At 44.0% G+C, this 27,048-nt stretch overlaps 1 protein-coding gene across 2 annotated transcripts; it reads left to right on the plus strand.

Moving 5' to 3' along the window:
- The first annotated feature begins 1,610 nt into the window (after nt 1-1,610).
- Nucleotides 1,611-21,961, plus strand: LOC135712796 (ell-associated factor Eaf-like). 2 transcript variants are annotated; one of them, XM_065235853.1, is made up of 6 exons: nt 1,611-2,407; nt 2,477-2,618; nt 19,609-19,806; nt 19,870-20,386; nt 20,453-20,564; nt 20,942-21,961. In XM_065235853.1, exons 1-6 carry the CDS (start codon nt 2,206-2,208, stop codon nt 21,037-21,039), a joined length of 1,269 nt encoding a protein of 422 aa, XP_065091925.1. In that variant the 5' UTR covers nt 1,611-2,205; the 3' UTR covers nt 21,040-21,961. The 2 variants fall into 2 exon arrangements, with proteins under 2 accessions (XP_065091925.1, XP_065091924.1); XM_065235852.1 differs by having other exon boundaries at nt 1,612-2,407; nt 20,924-21,961.
- Nucleotides 21,962-27,048: the final 5,087 nt, after the last annotated feature.

The raw sequence follows: 27,048 nt of genomic DNA on the forward strand, positions 1-27,048 counted from the left end.
CTAGTGGTGGCCAATTTTCATTCCAATAATCGATTAATCGAGTAAAATATTTGTAATCGGTTATATCATGCCGATATGAGCATTAACTTCTCTAGAGGATCATCACCCATCGTTTCAAACATATGCTGCATCTAGTGCTGCACTCTCATTGGTGGAAAAATTACAACACAACGAACAAAAAAATAATCGATTATTTGTTAATCGAGTAACTTAAAAAATCGAACATCCCTGATTTTGGTGATTGATTTGATGAAAAAACGTGCGCAACATTTCATCTCTACCGAGGGGGCAGCAAAACCACAAAATTACCTGGCATACGGGGGCATTCATTGGATGAAAGGAACCGTGAAAGAGGACACAAAAATAGAAAGTTTTTCTTCAGACAGTTTCGTCTTAGTATTCTTTTTTGGTTCCAGTGTACCAAAATAGATGCAACTTTGGATTTCGGTTCCATTTTTAATGCAGTTAACGAATAAGTTTTTACCTCAATACCCCTAAACAATCCAATTTGGGTTATTATCTCAACTTTATGTGTTATGGTCGTATCATCTATGATATCGTTAGTGTATGGTACCCGTTTATAAAAGAATCCTTTTCCTCCCCCGATGACCGTAAATACGTGGTTAGCAACGTTATTGACCTTGAAAGTAATGATTTACCGAATTTATCACATCGCGAATGGATTGCAAATTTAACGGCGCCGGTGGTGTAGTAGTAAGCGTGATTACCTCTCACCCCAGCAGGCCTGGGTTCAATCCCAGTCGGCGCCGCCGGGATGTTCTGAGGCATAACATCTCTGATCACGCCTTCCTTCGGATGGGAAGTAAAGCCGTTGGTCCCCGGTTCATGAGTTGATGGGTCGATAGGTAGGGTCCAGGTGTGGGAGCTGCCTTCCTGGCACGTCGGTAGCATTGGTGCTCAGCACGGAAAACAAGATCGACGGAAAAAAACAAACCAAAGGAAAAAAAATGGATTGCAAATCTCAAGCAGTATACAGTTTGAATAACAAATATATTTTTGAGAGTGGTTTTTATCTTTTCACTACCTTAAACATGTTTCAAACCACAGGGAAATGTTTAATAACTTTCAATATGCTGAACTAAAACGTAAACAATCCAATTGAGTCGACTCGATCCAATTTCGAGATTGTCTGATCGACCGTGTAAACTTAAAGCATTTTTGTTGAAACTGAAATCTCGGCACCCTATCGAAAGCTCCTATGAGCCTCGATGAGCTTTGCCACCCGAAAGCTTATGCAATGACATGTGCAGGCATGCGTTTGTGTGGGTTTACCGTCTGGCAGCTGCACACATCGCAACATAAATGTCAAATTCATGCCTTTCTCTTTCCTCTCCATCGCAAGCTGTTGTGCTTCTTTTGGATAGTTTCGGAAAAAAGTACTGCAAACATGAACCTGTTTGGAGCGTTCGCTTGGTATCTTTCCATGTGGAAATTTGGATTTAACGTTTCGATGCATCATTTAAATACAGTATTACGTGAATATATTGTCATCAACAGCTAAATATGGCATGATGATTCATGTTCGTTGCGAACTTTTAAACTGCCATCCACAAAAGTCACGCATTGGTTCGAGCAGTTCGAAATGTATCGATGTGTCATGTCAGCAATCTCGCTGTGCGAAAGGTTCCAAGGAACAAGAAGCAAAGTAGCAGACATCCCTTGGAGAACCAACAAAAAACGAAATACAGTGGCGAATAGTAAATAAATGGCAGCTGTTCCTGGCTGGCCAAGTGTAAATCCATCCGAATTTCCACCTGGTTGGATTCCTGTAGACCATTCGGCTACACCGTGTTCCGGAAGTGGTTGCGTGTTGTGGTAGTACTCGCGTGTAATCTTTTTTTTTTACCTCACCAGGAGTTTGTGTTGTTACCGTTCAATTTTCCCCCTCCTGTTGCTTCAAGTCCGAGTGAGCAGCACTAGAGTAGGAAAAAAATTGTACTTGGACCCCCAACGGAGATCCGGGTTCTCTGTTTCAAGGTCCTTATCGTTAAATCGTGCATTTTGTGGTATTTGAGAAGAATTAACGTAACGTAATCGCTAGCCGATTGCAACAGGTTCCGGAAATTATCGCGCAATTAAAATGCTCTGAGTGCGGTGTTCTTGGGTTCTAGAATATTTCGGTGTGTGTCCTAGAAATAGGATATTTTTATTCCACGGTGAAGAAGGTCCCTAGAAGTGGTCCCCATGAGGAAGATGGACAATCGATTGAACCTTGATTCCGAGGTTCGCGAGCTGAAGCTAGGGTCGACCTTTACGACTCCGTCGCCAAAAACCGTGTTCCACACGATAAAGTATGATTTCAAGCCGGCCAGTGTGGACGTCAATAAGCCAGCTTCCCTGGAGGTCGGGAGCAACAAACAGGTCACAGTGACGGTGCCACATTTGGGTATGTTTTGATATGAATGATGCGAGCGCAGTGCTTTGCAAATAATTCGGCTGATTTATCTCCTAACAGATGGATCCGGAGTACCCAATACAGTGTTCAAAGGAAACCAGAGGGACTATAGTAAGAAAGAATGTGTGCTCATTATTGATCGAGTAACAGGAGAAATCACACTTGAAAAGCTCAACAGTAATGTACAGGTCAAAAAGACCAGGTAAGTGACTTGACTAGCATCCTACTCTGCCGTTGTTTGAATATGTATAACCATGTTAAAGGGAAGTTTCATATAGAATATACTTAAATTGACCAGTCACGCGTATAGTGGATTTTACCCCTGTCTTGTGTGTAAATAATGCTTACAATTAAGGATTACATCCTACAACTTTACTGAGCGGTTGGATCTAAAAAAGGTCTTGAGTAACCGAAGTGGTTCGAATTAATCTGGTGCTGGATCAGAATTTTGTCGACTGCTTCTAGTTCTTTATTGACCTCAGGGTATACTTCTGCTGCGATAATTACTAGCTGGGTGACCCACCAGTACTTCAGTTCGACTATCGGAAATACGTAGACGATGACGATAATAACACAATATCGTTATCGCAGATATTGCTGATTGTATCTGAAACTGGACTGTTCCAAAAATGCAAAAAAAAGTGCATGTTTCTGTCAAATAGTGTTGGTGTCTTGGGAGCACTTATTGCTTGCATCATAAGGAATAAGTGCACCGAAGTCACCAAGACGATTAGACGGAAACTCGAACTTTTAATCAGTGAAAACGCACTTTTTTCTCCAGTTTGTTGTGAAATGGGCAATAATTTATCGATTTGGTAAATGTCCGAACATTCCCAACATCTGGGGTTCAACAAAAAGTGTCAAGAACCCAATGAACTTGGCCACTGCCTCCCCTTGGACATGGAGGTTGATGTTATGTAAAGGGTTATGTTTAGTCTCTTAATACATGTTTGCAACAATCATAATATTCTTTAATGGATCTTACGAGATAAACTACCCAAAGAGCTAAAAATTAGTGGAACATATCTCCTTCATAATGCTTCAGTAAGCCTCAAACGATTAATTCTTGGTTGTTTATTTAATAGAACTTTCTTGAGATTTTCTTGCAGACTGAGCAATTATGATCGTTGTATCAGATTTGTATCGTAAGCAGAGGAATTCGGTGGGCTTATTAGAAACTTCTCACCAACAAAGTAATAATTTTCTAGTAGGTAGTTAGCATTGAATTTCGATTTTATTTATATTATTTATGTTACAGTGCATTAGTATGTGATACAAGAGATTCAATATTAGGTTGGTTTTCTTTATTCAAAAGACTTTCAGCCGTAGGCTGGTTCATCTCTGGTTTATATTAGTTGCTCGTTTTTACGTAAAATAGTCTGTCATTCTACGTTTTCATTGATTGACTTTCAGTTGATTTTCAATTTCATTTGTGCCTTTTGTACGTTTTAAGCTTTTAGTAATATGATAGATTTTCCAGATTGGTTAGAAGTTTCGAAGCTAAGGCATGTCCGCATACTCAATAAAACGATAGGTAGAAAAAGAATGGGTGCTGCAGATACACTTGCAAGAATATAATTCGGATACATTTGTACTCACATTTTGCCTGTAGTCAATATTATATTTTTTTTCTGTATTTATCATGGTTTTATAACACTAGCCTGAATGACAATAGCCCGAACATAATAAATATTTATTTCAATAATGAGCAGTTCTTTATCCCCGACTTAAGAAAACTTATGAAAATCAGAACTCGAATGTTAATTGTACCTTAATATCATAATTTAATAATTCTAAGAGCAGCTCTTTCGGGTTGTGCCATGCCGCGAATAAAGTTTGCATTTGAAAATTTGATATTCCAAGAATGTGATAGTGCTAGGATTTGAATGATTGATGGGAAAACTAGGGTTGTTACAACCGACGTGGATTTGTCGCGGATTTGAGCTTTAAGTCGCTAAAATTGTGGAGGGACTGTTCTGCCCTTTCCAGCATACCGTATGCGTGATAATGTTTGCACCATCGTACACATAAGGTTCCCGTTTCACCTGTGCATACAATGCCTTGGTTTTCTTTGCATGCACGTAACCTATAGTTCAAGGTCTGTTCTAAACGCCACCCGAGTACAGCAAGCCTCAGACAAACATTGACCCGTATCTGGAGAGAAATGGATCCAGACTACATTATTAGAATCTGCCGTGCATTCCGGAAGCATGTGGAGGCCGTAATTGCAGCAAGTGGAAACTCGATCGATGATTAACATAGTTTAACTCTGAGAAACATACCCCCTTTGAATAAATAAAAAAAAACTACAAGGGACAGCCTTTGGGGTTGTGCGTAATGGTGACGTAGGACTACGTGGTCCTATATAATAAATTTTATTCGTTAACTGTAACTTGTGTTTTGTGTAAGAATAGGAATTTGAGCGTTTATACTCTTTAGTATGACGTGCATGACCCACAGTGACTCACGAAGCGCTACTGATTCCGATCAATAGCGGTGCGGCTTCTTCCTCCTATGGATGCTCATGTGGGCTGCAGCTCGCTGCTTGCAGGCAGCCTTTCTGTTGAAAATCGATTTCAACGGGAAGTTTCCAAAATTATGATTCTCACTACTTAGGCCGGAAACGAATAAAACGCACGATCCGATTGGTGTTACTTGATGTGAGAATATAATTTTCCTAGCAAATAACAATAATTTCAGATGTAATTAGTAATTATGTATATATATATATCTAAGTTTGCTAAATATTGGCAATAAATCGTTATAGATTTCAGTGTACTTCATGTGTAGAATGTAAATTTGGTTCATATCTGTAGTTTATATATATGGATGTATGTTTGTATAACATTGTTGATCGTTCTCAACTATTTTTGTTCGGCCTAGATGTAAGTTTAGATAAGAAGTACTCACGTTTAGTTCCCCTTGGAGTATTCCAGGATTTAGGTTTAGCCTAGCACGTAAGTTTTAGCTGTAAGTCCTAGGTAAGTTGCATTAGATTAAGTATTTGTAAGCTTCCATTAGCAATTGATCATTCTCACCGATTCTGTTGTCTGGTGAGACAGTTAATTAGCTGCGATTCAATTGCACAGAGTTGTGGATTACCTATTTACACGCAAAATATTCTTAATTTACAGTAATCTTAATGCAAAAAGAACTTACAAGTTTCTTCGGTGAGTAACACTAGATTTAGGTATTTAAACTATATTAGAATTTTAATTAAATAGCACTGAACTAATTAGGGATAGAATGGCTGTCGATTGTCCGGGTTTTATGTGTTTTCCTACTCACCCGGTGTGACAGATTGATACCTGTCACTCCGCTTGTCATTTCGCTGCTGAACCCGCTGCAGGGATGTGCTGATCCACGTAGGCACCAACGGTAGGTGCGCTGAGGCCAGTGTGGCCAACACTCCCCCCAGGGTACGACAACCCCTGGTTGGCTTACTCTCCGTCGCACCGGACGTCTAAAACAGCAAGCTTCGTCGCCGGGCGGTCGTAGATACCACTCACTGTTCTTACGGTTGCGGACCGAACCTGGTCGTCCTGGCTGACTTTAATGCCGATGACTTTCCCCTTCGGCCAACAGTTGCGGGGCATGTTGGAATCGGCGATGACCACTATATCGCCCACGGCAATCGGCTTTACCCGACGAAACCACTTGGTACGGCGGGTAATCTCTGGCAGGTAGTCCGATACCCAACGCTTCCAGTATTGGTTTGCAAGTATCTGCGATGTGCACCAGTTCTGCCTTAGGATCGCACCGGTATCATCAAAGTTAACAAGCGGTTTTGACCCGTTGGACGAGCCAAGCAGAAAGTGGTTCGGTGTCAGTGCTGGTGCCGAATCCTCGTCTATCGGCACGTGCGTTAGCGGTCGCGAGTTCACGGTGTTCTCCACTTCGATCAACAAGTTGCGGAGTACTTCGTCGGACGGCCTCTTCGACGAACATACAACCATCAAGTTGTTCTTGACGGTGCGAATCAATCGCTCCCAACTGCCACCCATATGTGGCGACAGAGGTGGGTTGAACACCCATTCAATTCCGGAGCTCGTGAACTCTCTCATCAGTTCGTGTTGGTGGACTGCTTCGTTGGCTTGCTTCAATTCCCGATTTGCACCGATGAAGTTCGTGCCACGGTCACTGTAAATCTTCTGAGGAGTACCACGCCGTGCAATGAAGTTGTGGATCGCCATGATGCAGGAGCTTGTGCAAAGCGAGTGCACGACTTCTATGTGGATTGCTCGCACGGTCAGGCAGGTGGCTAACATTCCCCACCGCTTCTCGACTCTCCTTCCGACGACGACTTCAATCGGCCCAAAGTAGTCCACTCCCACATGTGTAAATGGTCGCGAGAAAGCAGCGAGGCGGGCTGGCGGAAGATCTGCCATGTAAGGTGGGCTGGGTGCTGCGTGCTGGTTCTTACACCACTGGCAAGTTTTCCTCACTCGCTCGTAACAGGTGCGTAAATGAGGGATGCGAAATTTCTGCCGTATTTCGTTGATAACGGTCTCGTGGTTCTGATGGTGGTATTTGAGGTGGTAGTATGCTACGATCAGGGTGGTGGTGTGGTGATTTCGATGGAGAATAATTGGGTGCTTCGCGTCATCAGTAGCATATTGACAAGCAGCGATACGAGTTCGCATACGCATGATTCCATGGTCGTCCAACCATGGTGTTAACGGGTAGAGTGAGCTGGTTTTCGGGATAGTACTTGTGCAGGAGTCAGGGCATCGCGATGCCTTCTGAAGAACAGCAATTTCGTCAGGATATGTTTCCCGTTGCGCGAGCCGTATCAGCAAACACTCGGCGGAAAGCAGGTCGTTTGCTGTGAGTGTTCCCGTGAGAATCGGTCTCCTGGCGTGCTTCAGGCGACAATTACTCGCAAAACGATGAACGAGTGCTGCAACCTTGACGAGCCTCTTCCAGCTTGAGTAGTTGCTGACACTTATGACGGGTTCCAATAGTTCGTGATGAGCCAGGAAGGAAGGGCGAAGTTCGTTCTCTGTAGAACCACTAAGTGTTGGCGATGGAGGCCAATCTTCTTCAGCGCGCCAGAGAAAGTCTGCTCCTTTGTACCATCTATGATTAGATGACATATCTGGTAGCCTACTCCACTTGGTAGCGTCATCGGCGCAGTTCAGCTTGCTCGGGACCCACCGCCATTCATGTGTTTCCGAAATCTCTACAATCTCACTGATCCTGTGAGCAACATATTGGCTATAGCGGCGATGGTCCGAGTTGATCCAGCATAGGACGTCTCGAGAATCTGACCAGTACACCTTTCTGCAGATGTGGATGGACAGCGATCTTTCGACAGCGTGAGCCAACCGGGCGCCAAGGACTGCAGCTGCTAGTTCCATTCTTGGGATCGACGTGAACTTAAGCGGGGCGACTCTCGTTTTTGCGGCGACGATGGAACAGATGATCGTTCCGGTCTTGACGAAACGCAGATAGCAAACAGCGGCCATGCCGTTTTCACTGGCATCCACCATCGTATGGAGTTGGATATCATCAGCTTCCTCCGCGGGGTATTTGGAGTTGTAGCATCGAGGGATTTGAATCTGTTCAACCCTAGGTAGAACTTGCAACCATGTGTTCCATTTTTCGTATGCATTGTCGTCGATTTCTTCGTCCCACTGCACACCGGACCGCCAGATTTGCTGGAGCAGGATCTTCAGGAACGATAGAAAGTGGGAAATCAAGCCAAGTGGATCAAAAATGGTCATTAGGACACGCAGCACTTCCCGCTTCGTTGGACGTCGTTGGCCTCCTAGCAGAGCAGGGTCGTAGCGGCTCCATCCCACTTTGTAGGTGAAGACGTCGTAGCTCGTGTTCCACCACATGCCTAACACCTTCTCGGTGGCCAGCTCCGGAGATAAGTCGAGACATTTTTCGTCGGTGTCTGTCTCCTGTAGCGATTCAAGTACTTTTCTCGAGTTACTAACCCAATTTCGGATTTCGAAGCCGCCCTGCTCGTGTACATGCTTAACGTCCTTCGCCAACTGGATGGCTTGCTCTTCAGTATCCACACTAACGAGCATATCGTCTACGTAATGCGACTTCGTGATAGCTTCGCAGGCAGCTGGATATTTGCTCGCGAATCGTTCCGCATTGGTATTTTTCACGAACTGAGCAGTGCTGGGGGAGCAGCAGGCCCCGAATGTCATCACTCGCATCACGTACACCACTATAGCTCCATGCTCGTCTATCCAGAAGAAACACTGACATAACTGGTCTTCGGCTCGGATCAGTACCTGATGAAACATTTCACGGATATCACCGGTCAGTCCGATACGGCGTTCCCGAAACTGGAGTAGAATCGCGAGGAGAGAGCACAACAGATCCGGTCCTTTTAGCAGCGCTGAGTTCAGGGACGTTCCATAGGCGATGGCCGCTGCGTCCCACACAATTCGCACCTTCCCAGGTTTATTTGGGTTGGTTACGGGAAAGATTGGCAAATACCAGCGGCGCGGAACCTTCTGGTTGATTTCTTCGTCGGTGAGCTTCCGGATGTACTGCTTCTCCACATACTCGGCAATTTTCGCTTGCAGGGTATTAGACAGTTGTGGGTCCTTCTCCATCCGTTTCTTCAGGCACTGGAATCGCCGCAGCGCCATTGATCGACTGTCAGGCAAGCGGGCGTCATCGAACCGCCAGAGCAGCCCGGACTCGTATCGATCATCTTTACGACGGGTAAGCGACTGAAGCAGTGATACTGCACGTTCATCTTCAACGGACAAAAGCGCCTTCTCCGATTTAACCAACCCGAGACTGTCTATTGAGAAGTAGTCCTTCATAGCTTGGTGTAAATCCTCGTCTGACTTCACACTACAGGGGCAAACGTGGAAGGTGTAATGGTGTAGGCTCGCTTCGTTCTGGGAAGTCCATCCTCCACACACGGTCCATCCGAGCCGTGTCTTCACAGCAATTGGTTGACCGATTTCCCCTTCTCGATTTTTCAGGCCAAGACTGAGCAGGGCGTGCTTCATCCCTATTAGAATGCGTGGACGAGCGTCGCGATAAGAATCGATCGGCAGATTTCGAAGGTGTGGGTACAGCTGTGACAACTTAGCCATGTCCATCGTTTGCTGCGGCAACAGTAGCTCTTTAACCGTCCTAACATCGCTCAAGAGGAATTTCTTGCTTTCGTTCTTGCCACCAGCAATGTGAAGATTATAGATGTGAGAATCCGCCTCGTGTCGTTCGGTTCCTCCAGTCCATCGGAGACGCAAAGGGCTTACAGTGCCATCAAGCTGCAATTCGTTAGCTAGCTCTTGATCAAGCAACGTAAGCGCAGAACCCTCATCCAAGAATGCGTACGTGCGAATAGCTGTATTTTTTCCATACAACACTACTGGGAGATAACGGAACAGTACTGAGCTGACGGTTGTCTGGTGGGTGTTGCATCCGGACTTGCTAGTGCTGGATTGCGAAGATTGCTCACGTTCAGTGGTACTTCCGGTGTTTTTCGGATTTTCCTTCGAATTGTTGTGCAACAGCTCGTGGTGCCGGTAGGTGCATCCATCTTTACCACATGGTTTTGCTTTGCAGTATCCTTTATGGATGCGCAGACATGTGCGGCAGAATCCAAATTCCCTTATGACGGCCCAACGTGATTCCCTGGACAGTTCCAGAAAACGTTTGCACTTGTCGGCCGACTTGCAAGTTCCCTTGCAGATTTGGCAGGATTCCTTCCCCGAAGTTGATGCAACTGTAGTCTGTTCTTCCGAATCGCTACTGTAGTCTTTAGGACGAAACGTTTCAGAATGGGCGTTGAGGTACGCATTTCTTTTCTTAGTCCCCCGCGCTTCGTTTTCAGTTGGCTTCCCGTCATGTGTCGCCGGTAGGAATACGACGACACTCGCTGCTTCCGCCAAGGCATAAATCCACTCACTGAAGGTCGCCAGATTGACCAGTGACAGTGTTCGACGATGCTGTGCCCAGTTGAGTTTGAGCGATGGCGGTAGCTTGCCGACTAGCTGGTGTAGTAGAGTGACATTGTACATATACTCCTGCAGTCCACACGCGTCTACAGTGGCACAGAAGTTTTGGACATTCACCGCAAAGTCCACTAGCGTTTCCAGCTTGTCTTCTCGAATCGACGATAAAGAGCTCACCTTCCCAATTAGCGATTGTATGATCACCTCTGGTTGACCAAACAGCATCTTCAAAGTGGACAGAATGCCAGGAACGTTTCCGGAATGCATCAAGCGACTCTTGACAGCATCGTAAGCTCTGCCTTTTAGGCTTTTCTGCAGTCGAACTATGTTTTCATCCTCCGTAAATCCGCACATCGTGGTCGTTCGATTATACATGGATATGAAAACTGGCCACTCCTCTGGATTGCCCGAAAACGTAGGCAGATCTTTGGATACTGCTTGTCGTGCTGCAACTTGAGAGCGGGAAAGTTGAAACTGGTCATCATCATCCACAATCGACGAGTTTACTGAAGGCCCTCTATTTCTGTCGCCTGTATTCATAGAAGGTCTATGCGGATAATACGATTCTCTCGGATGAAGTTGCGTCGACTGCGGTAGAGCGTCTGGAAGGAATTGTCCAGGTTGCTCACGTATCGACTCTCTGCATGACTCTGCTTCGAGATTCACCGGTGGAGGGTTGAGTTGTGGTTCTGGCATCTGGTTGCATTGAATAAGATTTCCTGGTCGTCGCATGACCCCTTGACCATCCGCTAGCTGTTGTTGCTGGTCGCGTAGAATTCTCTCCTGTTCCAACTGCTGTTCCCACATCCGATTGATGGCATCCGCTTCCTTCCTCAAATCTTCCTGTTGCTGTCGCAGAAGACTCTCCTGACGTATTTGCTCTTGCCGCTGCTGCTGTTGATACTGCCGAAATTGCTGCTCTCTCTCCAACTGCTTCTGCTGCTGCTTCCGTAGCTGATCTGCGTGCAACCGTTGTTGCTGATGTTGTTCTTGCAGTGTCGCTTCCTGCTGCTGTTGTTTTTCTCGAAGCTGTTCTTGCCGCAACCGTTCCTGCTGCTGTTGCTCGACAAACTCTTGACGCCGATGTTCCTGCTGTTGTTGTTCTTGCAGGCCGTCTTGCTCCTGAGCGGCGGTTTTGGCTGTGTCTAAGGGTGTAGGGTTAGTTGCTTGCACCCATTCTTCAACCCGACGACGAGAGAAGTTAGAGCTCCGACTCGATCCTCGTTCGCTCGCTAAATCCTCCAGAATCTTATATTTGTTGTCCAGATATTCCTTATACTCCTGGGCTGCCTTTTCCTCAGCGATTCTTCTGCGCTCTTCTTGCTGCTGCTGAAATGCCCGTTCTTCCTGCAATCTCATTAGTTGAAGCTTGGCGCGGTTTCTTGCAGACTTTTGTGACGAGGAGATGGACATTTCAGAAATCGCTTCCTCTGCATCGATCACTGGCAACACTACAGCTGGTAACGACGACTTCTGCTTCTGCTGGCTGAACCCTAGATCTGGACACGTTTGGTGTTTACTGGCCAACGAAACTGGTAATGACTTCAAATATTTTTGCGACGCTGGATCTGAACGAATTCCAGAGCCAATCAAAGGTATATCTATGCTATGTGTCGAAGTCTGCTGCTTCTGATCGGGTACTGGAACCAGAGGTGCTGGATGATGGCTGGTCAACGGAACTGTCAGCGACTTAGCTGACTTTTGTGATGTTGTAGCTGAAGGAATTACTGGATTGCCACGGGTGCTTGTCACGATTTTTCCGATGCTTAGGTCTTGCAGCGATCTCCGATTCTGGATGACGTCTTCCTTTATTGGTGCTCCGTCCGAAGCTGCCTTAGTTCGCTGGACCCATTTCGCAGTCACGCAGTTAGTACAACTCCAGCTCTTGTCGGCAACTTCCTCCGATACGCCTACACAGGAAAAGTGGTGCCATCGATCACATACGTCGCACTGAACCATCTCTTCGGTGTCAGGACCTTGACAAGCTCTACAGGTATGTCCTTCCACGGTTTCCTCCAATATCACCACTTCCGTATTACCACCAGCATCACCACCAGCAGCATTATCTTCACTGTTCACACCATTTCTACGAGTGCTCTTCGAATCGGATTTACCATCACTTCGCGACATTTGACTTGCACCGACCGTACCGTTTCAATAAACGAAAATTATATTTTGTTGAAAATCGATTTCAACGGGAAGTTTCCAAAATTATGATTCTCACTACTTAGGCCGGAAACGAATAAAACGCACGATCCGATTGGTGTTACTTGATGTGAGAATATAATTTTCCTAGCAAATAACAATAATTTCAGATGTAATTAGTAATTATGTATATATATATATATCTAAGTTTGCTAAATATTGGCAATAAATCGTTATAGATTTCAGTGTACTTCATGTGTAGAATGTAAATTTGGTTCATATCTGTAGTTTATATATATGGATGTATGTTTGTATAACATTGTTGATCGTTCTCAACTATTTTTGTTCGGCCTAGATGTAAGTTTAGATAAGAAGTACTCACGTTTAGTTCCCCTTGGAGTATTCCAGGATTTAGGTTTAGCCTAGCACGTAAGTTTTAGCTGTAAGTCCTAGGTAAGTTGCATTAGATTAAGTATTTGTAAGCTTCCATTAGCAATTGATCATTCTCACCGATTCTGTTGTCTGGTGAGACAGTTAATTAGCTGCGATTCAATTGCACAGAGTTGTGGATTACCTATTTACACGCAAAATATTCTTAATTTACAGTAATCTTAATGCAAAAAGAACTTACAAGTTTCTTCGGTGAGTAACACTAGATTTAGGTATTTAAACTATATTAGAATTTTAATTAAATAGCACTGAACTAATTAGGGATAGAATGGCTGTCGATTGTCCGGGTTTTATGTGTTTTCCTACTCACCCGGTGTGACAGATTGATACCTGTCACTCCGCTTGTCATTTCGCTGCTGAACCCGCTGCAGGGATGTGCTGATCCACGTAGGCACCAACGGTAGGTGCGCTGAGGCCAGTGTGGCCAACACTTTCGTTGTGTACTGGAGAACACCACCACTAATCACGCGGTGATTGAATAAACACAGTTTGGTGAGACCGGATGGAATGCAACATTGAAATCTGTGTTAGGGAAATCGCTTTTCGCAAGCAATCGGTGGTAATTTTAATTATCATAGCAACAGTTGCAGTTTTTAATTTTGACTTTGTTCAATGGGGCAGACATTATCACGCATCCGGTACTACTATTTTTGACCTAAAATGGTAATAATTTGGGGTGATTGGAATTAGGCACACAAATGAACGGAATAAGGAACAAGGCCATTTTTGCTGATTGGAATTAGGATCAAAAACGGATTTAGTTTGTATGCATTATCAAATCAGCATGAGCATGATTGACCGACGGTTGCTACTCTGTTATTGCCAGATCAGCTGTAATTACACAGAGAACCAATAGACGATGCTTGGGACTAGCAATCATCCTCAATGTGTAAAAACTGGTGATCTCAAACTAGGCAATACCAGCGCCGGCCGCGCCCGAACACAGGTCAAGAAAGGAAGGGGTAGGAATGTGTTGACGTGACACTCGCTTTGATGGAAGCCGAGAACACCTCTGCACTTCCACGAGGAATCACTGGGATATTGGGTAATAGGGTTGGGTTTGCAGCAGGGTTCGTTTTGGTAAACGATGAGCTGAATTGATGTCCTAACAATCATATAACGCGAAGGAGCTTGGGATTGAACCCACGGTCTTCTGCTCAGTAAGCAAAAACGTTTGCCACTAGGCAGACGAACTCCTTTTTAATCATCGAGTTGCTGTTATTACCATATAGCCATATTAACAAATAAAACGATTGACGAATCTTGATGCGGATGGGCTTGAGATTAGACTCAGGATGTTCTGCTCAGTAAGCAAAAACGGTTTCTCTAAGGCCACCGAGCCCCTCATATCACATTATAGCGTTACTCAAGTTTTTATGACTATTCAGACCCGGCACCGACGACAACGAAAAGTTTTACAAAATACACGGTAAACAAGCGATCTAACCATACATTTTTAATATGAAAGGATCTGGGACCGCGTTTTTCTGCTTAGTAAGCAAGCCACTGCAACCGACGATTTTTGAAATCCTTAAAATAAAAGCTACGAAAGAGGCCTTTATTAAGATACATTTTCACGCGACATTAAATGTTTCGATTTTCTCTTTACGCATGGTTCAGGTAATCATAACAAGCTATGACCGACGTGACGATTGCTTAAGACCTAGTTGAACAAACTATTCAAATGAAATTACGTTCTCGAATTTTACTTGGCATGTAATGAACAACAGAAATACGCGATAATTCATATTTTCAGCGGTTGGTGGTTAATTTTAAATATACTAACGGTACTGCCTACGACTACGACGGCGATTACGACAGCGACTACGACGGCGCCTACGACAACGACAACAGCGAATTTGTAACTTACTATTTGTCTAGGATGAACAACTTTGCCCGGCACCTTCACTGGTTCTTCATGTCCGCTATCTGTCACTGTTTGCAAAATATCTAATAGCAATTTCCTTCCAATACCAATACTTCCTGTATTGCCATGGTCATCTGGGAGGAGGGTCGCATCTAGTGCTTTCCCCAGGAACCGTTCACGGCCGCCAGCTACTGCCCGTCCAGTCTTGGGCGTATCCAGCGAGGCATCCTTCAATGCACGGAATGCACGAATTTCACCACACCCAACTACGAAACACGTTTAGAAGCACTTTTGGTACACTTTCGTTCGAAAACACTTAATTTTTTTTCCAAAATAGTTGCGAGTCAACCAACATCATCACCGCGTAAATAAACTAAAATTAAAATTATCGCTCGCGATGTCACAAATTTCTGGACCGGTAGAAAAAATCAAACAACGCAGATAGCTTCAAATCTTCTGTTGCTTGCAAACATGATGAATCATGTTTTCTTTCTCGATTCTAAAACTTCTCGGAAAGCGAGAAAACCACCACTCACACACGTATAACCGTCCGGGAGGCAGAGTGCCAGCGCTAATCCGGCAAATGCAGCCGAAAACTATGAAAGCTAATGCACGCACCAAACAGAGAAGAAACTTAAGACACAACCGTATCCAAAGGCGTTCGAAACTCGATTCCATTATCAAATCAGAAGTACATTTACTATTGAATAAACAGAATGTGGCTTTCAAATACGAAAAGACTATTTTTTTAGAGCACTTAGACATAGTTTACTTAAAGAGCCTGAATTTATAAAGAGACGACATGTCAAAATTGGAACAATCGACTATCTGTCAAATTCATACGAAAAGTCATTCCAATCGAGCAGAAGACCTGCCAAATGGATAAGATGTCGTCTCTTTATAAATTCAGGCTCTTTAAGTTCACTGTCTTACGTGAACGGAATTAGGGCACAGCACGGTATATTAATTAAATTCGCCGTATAGGATCTGTTATTGGTTGCAATATTTATTTTCATATCTAATATCAAATTTTAAAGAATATTACGAACATAACTCCGTGAAGCGTGGTCTCGAAACCTTTCAGCAAATATTTCAAACTTATTTTCTAGAAAATTTTAATGGGCATTCTAATGCAGTATGGAACTTTTCCTCTAAAAATGGCTGTGATTACATGTGATTACAATGGATAAAAGGCATGGTTGATTTTTACAACAGATGTTGCTAGTATAAAAAAAGTAACAACGCTTTATTTTGCATACAGCATACCGGAAAATGTTGATTTTAACAAAATATGGACCGGTGATAGGTTCTTGTAATTTTTTACGCATCACCATCATTTTCTGTTTTCGCTTCCAAAATCGATATGAAAAATGTTCAAATCTTCATACATGATTTTTTCCCCTGTCCAAAGATGAGGGGCTTGATGATGATTTGTCAAGTGTCGCTATGATTTTTTTTTTTGCAATTTGATAAAATTGTAGTTTTTCTCCAGTTCATTGATTTGAAAGGTCAGTCCGCTTTGAGAAGCGTCCGAGAACGGTTGTGTGTTTTTGCTCCGCTGCGTGCTTTTTTTTTTAGAGCTCGGGCTATCTTTGTGCTGCCGTGTAGTTTTTCGGTGCTCGCATTTGAATAGTTTTATGTCCCGGACGCGATAATTCTATTTAGAATGATTTGTGCTGATGTTTTTCCCCTGTTGCTTTGGTGCCTGTTGTGCTCTCGCTCCCTTTGTTGACGGTGTGACTCGACCGCGCTGATATATTATTAGGTTTTTGCGGTGTGCATTGCTTTTGTGCACAGAGTGACATGAAGAAGAAAAGTGATATTTAGTTATTGTGTGGTTGGATTCGCTGGAGGAGGAATTGTGTAAAAATGACTAGAGAAAATTAAGCATCGAGAATGCACTCCCGGATATATTGATTTGGTGAGTACGTTCCAGTTGAAGATTGTTCTATCTAAATATCCCTTTTTTGAATACGTTGCATTAATCAAACATTATTATATGCTGGGTTTGGGGGGGCAGCCTAAGGGCTTCAATGGATTTGTATGCTGGACAAGGGTTCGTGGATTTGCCAGTCCCTTGTCACGTGTTGATAGACGTACATCTTGTCGTTTGTCTTCCAAAGGTCTTCAATGAAGTTGATTCACCCTGCTGCAACAAACCATCAGGCAGAACTTTACAACCAGTGAAGTATCTGCAGTCATAGGTAATCCTTGCACTGATGGTGGGTTCTATTCACATCATCACATCACAGTTCATTGATTTGAAAGGTTCATGCGAGTTAATTTCACGGAGCCGTAAATTGTAGTTTTATCATAATTTTAATATTAGCATAAAATAAAATAGTAATTTTAAATTCGCTTTTGTAATGCTAAGGTAAATAGTTTGCTTTGAGTGTAAAGTTAATTTATAAGAAAGTTCTAACGGTTTTTTTTTGCACTTCGAAACTTGACGGGTCATACCTCTAACATAGTAGCAGTGACAGTGTCGCATGTCCTAACAACAACTGCCTGCGACTAGTGTTCGAGGGGCCGACTGGGCTGAATAAGGGTCAATACTAACAAAACTCTAACACTAACATGACCCCGAAACTAATAGCGAATTCGTTTATTATTCAGTTCCAACCTGGATCGGGTATCAAGATTGGGTCTGCTTGTTTTCTGACAAACGTCAGTTTGCTCGTTTGTTTCAAAACCTAGCTCAGGTTGAGATTCGCACTGACAAAAAGTTCGGTTTCGCACTGGGTTGGAACTGGTGTTAACCCCGATAATAAACGAATTCGCTATAACGTTCATCCATTGCACTAATATTTATAATGTAGTTGTACTTTCCTAATAACCTATCTATCACAGACAAACAGACATAACACTCGGTTGGACAGGTTGTTCATCGAATACGCATTTGACGGTCAATTCGGGTGTTTTTGGTTGGTGGTGCCGCCACCTGTGGCGCGCACGGTCGGTTCCCTTGCGTTTGACGTCTGCACACTAGCGCCATCTATTCAGCGTACCATCCATCACGTGATACTCGACAGATGGCGGTAGTGTTTTAGTGACTATGTTTTCTGGAGAAAAATATTAAATGTGTTATTTCTGTTTGTCTGTGCATCTATGTTTCTTTTTCGTTGTGTGTGTGGGGGTGGTTAATGTAACCAATACTAATACCTTTCTTTCTGTTCTTTTATTCGTTTTCTATATCCCTTCACCATCACCCCATATCCCATGATTTTGACGAGAGATGAGTTACTTGCATGGTGCATGCCCAAGTCGTACTACAGCTACAGGATAATATGCTGAGCGTGGTTCTATCACAAATCGATAGAACTGAGGAATAATGAGGTAAATTCTACACAGTATTTTAAAGGAGCCAACTCTAAGCAGGTAATAATAGCAATTTATAATCAAACAACCATAAAAAGGTAAGAATGAATTTATTTATTTTAAATACAGTAATGACCCGATTTTGTCAGCCCCTCCGCGCTTCAGATTTTTTTTTCACTAATTTCACATAATAATAAATCTAAATTTTTCTCATTCGTCATTCGTTAAGAGGGATATTTAAAGTATACTTTGGTGCAATAGGTTCAAGAAGATTACTGAAAAAGGGCATGGGTTTTGTAGAACATTGGAAAACATTTTCAAAAAAGGGGGCTGACAAAATCGGGACATTACTGTATTCCATTGACATTTACATGATTTATCACATATTTCGGGAGAGCTTCGAGGTTGGAGCGTAGTTGCTTTTGTAGATGGGCACGTCGTTTGTCGGTTTCTCGCGGATTGGGGCTCAGTCTGGAAAAAACTATTAACACAAACAGGTAGAAGAATAGTTCCTCTATGATTTGTTATAGTTTGTTTGCAGGATTGTTCTTTTGTTCGCGGGAGGCCGACGATTGACGTGTTTGTTTGCAGGGGCGATTGCGCCCAGATCTCGGGGTTCTCCGGATTTATGGTCGTAATCTAATACACACAGTTGACCACAATACGAGCCTAAAAGCTGCAGTGACCTAGTGAGCACCATAGCTCGAGTCGTCTGAAAGTATTGTGTATCGCATGGAGAGCCCAACCGAGATTCTAGCCTATTAAAACTGCAGTTGGTCAACTCTCGAAAAAAAAAATCTTCATACATGATTTTTTCGGTTAACTTTTTGCCCATAGGAAGGTGGCGCTTTGCTGTCAGTAGTGGTGAAATCATAACTGACAGTATACAGTATTCCATTAAAAGTTTGATATTCGTTCGGAAACGAATGCATTTTTATCGCACATATAATTGCGATAGTACTACTTAAAATAGAAACAATGGTTTCCTCTTATTATAGGACCAACATTACAGAACCTTCCACAACTATAAAAAATGGTGCCTATTATTGGATGACGAGCTTAATAATTTGCTTTATAATTAAACCATTAAGTTATAACCGACTACGAACACTATGGATTATCTTAATCAGTAAGCGAAATTAATTTTTGGACTTCATTTATTTCTATCACTCCAACCATGCCTGGAATTTTTCAGAAACACGGTTGGAAAATCAGGGAATATCAATGAATTTATTTTTCATCATTGAGTCGACACCTTGCCTTGGAATTATACCAATAGTTAAAATTCCATGAAATATTCTTCCTGTTAGATCATCCAAAATACTTGATAATTTTCCAGCGCCCAAAATCTTGATTGGGATTTCAAATATGTTATGTTGTCTTCAAAATCCGGGACTTGGGAAATAGCATTCTTGCAAGTGATTGTCAATCAACTGCGCCACACTAATTATTATATATTTCCTTCTTCACAGAATCGAAAGTAAGGTTGTTCAGCCACCTCCGCCACCTCCTCAAATCAAGGTCGAGAACTCGACGGCGCGGCTAAGTTCCAAAACCAAAATCACGACCGGTTCCCGCAAGAGCACTCCCATCAGCTTCGTGCCAAAACATTCGCCATTGCAGAACTCGCCTTCCTACCACCCGAACAAGAGTCCCCTGGCGGCGCCAGTGTAAGTCTCTGCCTATTCCTGCTGGTTTGCCTAGATAACAAGTTTTATATTTTTATTTTGCAGATGGAACGCCAACAATACTCAACAGACCTTGCCAAGCATCCCGATCATTGGGCTGGACGATGGTAATGATTTCATGACGGTGCCTTCGTCCTCTTTGCCATCGGCTCAGCAGCATCAACAGCAGCAGCATCAACAGCATCAACAGCATCAACAGCAGCAGCAACAGCAGCAACAGCATCAACAGCAGCACCAACAACAGCAGCAACAGCAGCATCAACAGTCACAGTCAATGCATCATGGCAACAATGCTCACAACACCAGTGGTGGTAGCAGTAGCAGCAGCGGCAGTAGTAGTGGGGCACCCAACTACAACACCAACAACAATCATCATACCAGTAACAACAGCAACAGTAGCAGTAACCATAACAACCATCAGAGTGGCGGCGGTGGTATGCATGGTCTTGGGAGCAATAGCAATAGTCACCTCAACCCGTACAATAATCATCATGTCGATAGCAACGTGGAGATTAATCTACCGTCGCGGGCACAAGCTTCGCCTCGCAGAGATACGGAATTTGTGAGTCCCTAATTATATGCTAGGAGGGCATTGTTTGACTAAATTTGACTTACTTCTCGTTTCTAGTCTACTGCTTTGCTGACTTCTTCCAGCTCAGACTCAAGTGGTTCTAGTGACAGTGATAGTGGCTCCGAGTCGGACAGCACTACCGAAGACAACAATGATTCTCCGGCTAAAGGTAAGACCATTTTTGTAATTACTTTCCTACATTTGTTCTGCGTTGGGATTTTTTTCTTCTTCTTGGTTACCTACTTAACTTCTAGCGATTGACTATCCTCAAAGTTATAGTTTTTTTTCACTTACAAGCTCGAGCACCACAGAAGCTAAACGGAACTGTTTTCTATCTCTTCTTTTCCCCACTTTTAATTGCACTTGCGGCGTTGATCTTCGCCATGTTGGTATGCACATTACGCTACTAAATGGGATCGCACGGATATGGTTATGGTTGGCACATTGCACTTCTATCTTCGACCCCTGTACCATGTGAAATCGGTGGGAATCCGCTCGTCCTTTGGCAATCTACCTCCAAAATGATAGAATCGATTTTCGGTATAGGTGCAGCCCGGTCGGACACGCTCAACAACCGGTCGCTTCCTACGCATCTGCTGACGGAGGATCTGTGCCTGTCGGAGTCCAACTCCGATTCGGATTAGAAGCCAATCATCGGCACCTGTACGAATGCCGCGCATCAAACAATAGGAAAGAGCTGTGTCTTCGGACAGCAGAGAGCGGAAAGAAAGCTGGAACACTATTTTTGTAGGAAAACTATTTATATTGAGATGAAAATATACCAATCGCTAAGAAAGAGAGGAACTAATTCTACAATGGAGACAGACAGTGGGCGGGTTGTTATTATCGACTGATGAAGAAGTAAGGCTTAACAAGAAGATAAAGAGAGAGTCATTCTGGTTTTAAGTATGGCTGCCACTAATTGCTTGTTCCAATACGAACGAAGGCGCTGCCAAATACAAAGCGGAGGCACGGTGACAGTTGGATTATATTTTTCTTTTCGCAACTATTTCTCATTCTCTTGGGAGAGATATCCGTTCATTTGTATGTTATTTTATTTTGTTTTCTTTATCATCCCTTAGTTCGTTCATATTTTCGCGCTATTTACGGTTAGTTTTTTTTGTGACCTTAGGTACTAAATATTTAAATGAGAATATGGTAGTCAAAGAGATCCTCTGTCTGCTGACAAATAAGATACAGCTATTATTGGATGAGAAGAGGAGGTCTAGCTTTTGGGTGTAGTCATGTCCTAGATAAAGCTAATGAGAGATTGAGAAGAACCTCAACAGCACACTCCAACGCCACGAATCACATTTGTGTGTGTGTGGGGTGTGGGTATGCTTAGGGGAAAAGATTTATTCTCAATACAGTAACAGAAAGACAGAATGGATTTTTCTCGTCGTTTGTTTTTTAAAAAAAGCTTTAGAAATTCTCCACAAGGAAGAGGGGGCTGTTAGCTAATGTGTACAGCAGAAGACAGATGTGTATGCTAAATTAATAACTTACCATAATTATTACAGAAAACTACCATAAACCAGCAAATAAAAATATGTTAATTGATTTGAAGACAGGGAGTTTAGCCGTGATGTACGTAGAAGATGAAAGAAAGCCTTATACATAAGTCTGGTGGCAAGGACTCCTGGCCATTTCTGTTGAAAAAGATTTGCTTCGACACTTCACAGGGTTGTTGCAACTTCGCAGATTTCGTGGATTTACATATCCGAAGTGATTTGAGATTTGAGCGTAATTGATTTTGTAAACAAACGCTTCAATTGACGATTATTCGCGAATAAAAGCTCCGTCTAGAAAATTCACAACACAAACAGGTAGAGGAATAATTATTCATCTAGCATGTGGTATAAATTGATCCCGAGATTGAGCTTTTATTCGCGAGAAATCAGCAATTGACATGTTTGTTTAGAAAAGCAATTACGCCCAAATCTCGAAATTCTCCGGATATCTGATTGTAGTTTGATTCTGGCACCAATTTAGCGTGGACTAGAAAATGTACTATCAAGTTTACGATGTTTAGAGTTGGGAGGAAATGCTATACTAATATCAACATGAAGCTTTATTTTTATAATTTATTAGCTAGATAAATTTCTGAAGAGGATAGATTGATAGTTTCGTTAGAGTATGGCAGTGTGAAAATGGAACAGAAGATGAAATTGAGCGAAGGGTCATTAATGCGAAAATACTTATCAAATGCGCACTCCTTTACTTAGCTCACACTTGATTGGTGAGATGATTTGACTTTCCTACAAAAACATGTTCTAATCTAATCTTATCTAATACAAACGCAGCCAGTATGAGCAAGCATCCTGGAAAATGATTAGGCTAGATAACGCCTAATAATTTTTCTTTTTAACATTGATGTTTGCAGCATATCTTGAAGATGATTCTGTTAAATGATTCGAGTTTGAATAAAACTATTTAAACAGTGATTCATTCCATGAATCTACAGGGATGGAAGGATGCGTGGACATACCGTACCAAACGCTCGGAGCTATGTAAGAGTGAATGTAACAATAATATGTGATGTAATGAATGGTTTATATAATATAGTGTAATGGAAAAATCTCACCAACAGCCTCCAATGTTAGCCAAATTCCTAATGTAAAGATAAAATTGGAATGATCAAAATTGGTCAACTTTTCCGGGCTCTGGAAAACTGCTATGAAATGTCACAAATAGATACCTCCTTCGGTCACTTCTTCTTGATGTGGCTGCATCGGACGATTGGATGTTGGAGATTTAAGAGAGATTTCTATTTTTCCGGAACTGCCACTTGGTCGGGAATCCAGCGGTTATGCGAGGGGGTAACTCGTGGACTCTGATGGGGATATCTGAAGTTTAGCGTAATTTTGACGTAGGACTACGTCTGTGATTTCTACATGAGGGTACACTTTTTTTTAATGCGTTTATTTTTCCAGGCTCATTTGCCGTAGCTTTGCGGAGCCGATATTCATCGTTTGGGTTACAACATTACTTAAAACTAACGTTAGTAAAGCGGGGGCCGATTACTCGTGGCTATCTCGAGGTTAGGGGTTACAAATTGTAATTAACGGATGGCAGGGTAGGGATTGAGAACACAAGGATTTTTCGAGCAATGTGCTCTTGATCTAGAACTAAGCGACTTACTGGAGAAAAAGACGAACATGGGGGTACACCGATCGGGACCTAGCAACTTGAGAGAACACAAGATGACACTAACACAAAATAATCGAGATCTCGGCTCGCCAAGGTGTCTCTAACGGGCCGCAAAGGTTGTTTTCCTCGGGCCCTGAGGGATGCGGATAACTCGGATCTAGCAACACAATGTAGGGTGCATGACCAAAGACGTGGTCGATCTCGTGATAACCACTACCACAAGCGCACAAATTGCTGCCTGCGAGCCCGATTCGGAAGAAATGCGAATCTAACGAGCAGTGATTGGACATGAGCCTCGACATGACACGTATATAGACACGGCTCATGTCCAATCCTTTGAACCACGGCTTGATCGACACCTGTGGGAGAATAGAATGTAACCATCTTCCCAGATCACTCTCATTCCATTTTTTGTTGCCAGTTGGTGAGGACTTGCTGACGGGTAGTTGAGAAAAATTCCTCAAAGGCGATTTGTCGATCAAAAATATCGCCTTCTATAGCGCCCACTTTAGCCAACGAGTCCTATGTCAGCATTGCGTACAACCGCATAGGGTTGTCCCTTGTCGTTTTTCAAACTTTTTCCAGAATTTAACTATAACTAACGGAAACACCAGGACTCTATTTATCCATGAAAAATAAACGCGGAGCAAAAGCACAAACACGGTATTCTTCATAATAAATATAGATAGAATGATAAACTTTTAAAATTACATAAAACTAGCTGTAGCGAACTTCAAGTTTCTTCGAAGCTACACACTCCCGCACAAAATGTATCTTGACGTCGGTGTGCTTCAAACGCTTCGAATGTCCGGCTGATTCCATGATAGCAATGGTTGATTGATTATCTTCATATAAAAGTGGCGGCTGCGGTTCGAGCACCCCCAAATCCTTCAAGACCTTGCCGATCCAAATGGCCTCGCACGCTGCTTCTGCTAGAGCGAAACATGCCGCTTCGGTCGACGACAAGGATACGGTGCTCTGCTTCCTGGTACTCCAACAGACTGTGACTCCGTACAGCTTGAACAGGATTCCCGAAACCGAACGCCTGTCGTTGATATCCGTAGCCCAGTTCGCGTCCGCATAGCCAGTCACTTGCCGGATGGGACCGGTCGACTGGTCGTACACCAGTCCGTGGTCAGCTGTCCCCTGCAGATACCGCAAAATCCGCTTGGCGTGCACCCAGTGATCTTCGGATGGATTGCTCTGGAACTGACTGAAGTAATTCACCGCTGCGCTGAGATCTGGTCTGGACGTCACCATCAAATAGTTGAGGCAACCTATCAGCTCACGGTATGGCTTCTCCAGCTTCTCGTCCGTGTCGTTCTTCACAAGTTGTAGACCCGCTTCCATGGGAGTTGATACGGGCTTGCACTTCTCCATTTCGAATCGCTTCAGGATCGATTTCGTGTAGTGTTCCTGACTTAGTCGCATTCGTCCCGACAACACGTCCCGGTTAATCTTCAATCCCAGGAACATCTTCGCTTCGCCCATGTCCTGCATCGAGAACTCCGACTTCAGCAGCTTCTTGATGGTACCAATAACACCCAAGGAACGAGAGACGACGAGGATATCATCGACATACAGCAGCAGGAACACCTTCTCACCATCACGCTCACATACGTACAGGCAGCTGTCACTCTCGGACCTGCGAAAGCCGATCCGGGATGCAAACTCGTGAAAATAGTCGTTCCACGCCTTCGATGCCTGCTTCAAACCGTAGATGGATTTGTTTAGCTTACATACTCGATCCCCCTCCTCAAATCCTGGAGGTTGGCGCATGTAGATCTCCTCCGATAGATGACCGTTCAAGAACGCCGTCCGGACGTCCATCTGGTGGATCAGCAAATTCTCCTGGTTTGCCAATCCCAGCACCATTCGAACCGTCGACATCTTCACCACCGGAGCGTAGGTTTCAGAGTAATCATATCCATACCGCTGCGTGAATCCTTTGGCAACCAATCTCGCCTTGTGCTTGTCTACGTTGCCATCCGGCGTCATCTTTAGCTTGAACACCCATTTGCAATCCACCGGTTTTCGTCCCGACGGTAGATCCACCAGCTCCCAGGTATTGTTTTATGCTGGTGATTTCAGTTCGTCCTCAATGGCTTCACGCCACCGCGGCCAATCCTCTCGCGACTTCATCCCTTCAATGGTTTCCGGTAGGTTCTGCACGTAGTTCTCCGCATTCAACGCGTACACCAGGCATGAGTAGTCGCCCAACATTGCCGGGGCCTTCCGTACACGTACGCTTCTTCTCGGGTTAACCTCTTCTTCTTCATCATCATCTTCTTCCACCAGTGTTTCATCGTTGTCGTCATCCTGGTCGTCGTTTGGAGGATCAACTTGTTCATTTGCTGGCTCAATTGCAACTACTGATTCATCTGGGACCACCGCCTGCGATTCCGGTCGGGTCCAAACCGGTTGCGCTTTGTCGTCTTTGACATTTTTCACAGGTTCTTCGCTGGTCGACGTATACCTTGATTCATTCACGATGACGTCACGAGCAAGAAACACCTTCTGCTTGTTGCTGTTCCACAAACGATACCCGTTCGTACCGTAGCCCACGAAGTAACATACCTGGCTACGCGTCTCCTTGGGAATTAAGCTGTAGGCCTTGCTCCCCCAGTTGCGGAGTTTAGACACGTCTGGTTGGTGCCCGTACCACATCTCGTACGGCGTCTTCTTGTTCAACGCCATCGTCGGGCTCCGATTGACGATGTACACCGCCGCTTGAACTGCTTCGCCCCAAAGCTGCTTCGGTAGGCCAGAATCTTGAACCATCGCCCTCGCTTTGTCCAGGATCGTCCGGTTCAAACGCTCGCTTACGCCGTTTTGCTGTGGCGTGTATGGAACGGTGTACTCCACTAGCATTCCACGGTCTCGGCAGTATTGCTGGAACTCGTTGCCGACGTATTCTCCGCCGTTGTCGCACCTAAGGCGACGGATATTGCTGTCGAAATGCCCCTCAGCCATGCTCGCGTACTGCTTGAAGACCTCCAGTACCTCATTTTTCGCCGCAAGGATGTATACGGCGCTAAAATGGGTAAAATCGTCGGTGAATGTAACGAAATACCTTTTTCCGTTCCAGGCTGTCGGGGTCAGGAAACCGCACACGTCGCTGTGTACCAGCTCCAACGGCTTGTTGGATCTCGGAACTGGTACGTCTCCAAAAGGCTGTCTCGCATGCTTCCCAAGCACACAAGGTTCGCACACTTCGTTGTCTTGAAATGCGTCCTTCCTCAGCACCATGCCGTTGACCATCTCGTTGCGCACCAGAGTCTTCAGACCACTCTTGCCAATGTGGCCGAACCTCCGATGCCACAGCTCGTACTTGTTCACCGGCAAGACTACCAGCGCTCCATCCACTGGTCCACGCTTCACGGTGGCGTTCAGCACGTACAGATTTCCACAGCATGACCTTTAAACGTCACACGCATCCCAAGCTTGCCGATGCGCCGAATGGAAAACATGTTGTACTGCAGTTCCGGCACGTACAGGACGTC

Source organism: Ochlerotatus camptorhynchus, unplaced genomic scaffold (assembly GCF_037179485.1).
Source record: "Ochlerotatus camptorhynchus isolate MF236.1 unplaced genomic scaffold, CSIRO-AGI_Acam_v1.1 ptg000503l, whole genome shotgun sequence".
In the NCBI taxonomy this organism is placed as follows: domain Eukaryota; kingdom Metazoa; phylum Arthropoda; class Insecta; order Diptera; family Culicidae; genus Ochlerotatus; species Ochlerotatus camptorhynchus.

What these genes read in the sequence shown, in the direction of transcription:
- LOC135712796 (XM_065235852.1), top strand. Translation starts at nt 2,206, where the DNA reads ATGAGGAAGATGGACAATCGATTGAACCTTGATTCCGAGGTTCGCGAG. An exon ending in CTCGCAGAGATACGGAATTT is followed by an intron (nt 20,387 to 20,452) that starts GTGAGTCCCTAA and finishes TCTCGTTTCTAG; the next exon opens with TCTACTGCTTTGCTGACTTC. An exon ending in CAATGATTCTCCGGCTAAAG is followed by an intron (nt 20,565 to 20,923) that starts GTAAGACCATTT and finishes CCAAAATGATAG; the next exon opens with AATCGATTTTCGGTATAGGT.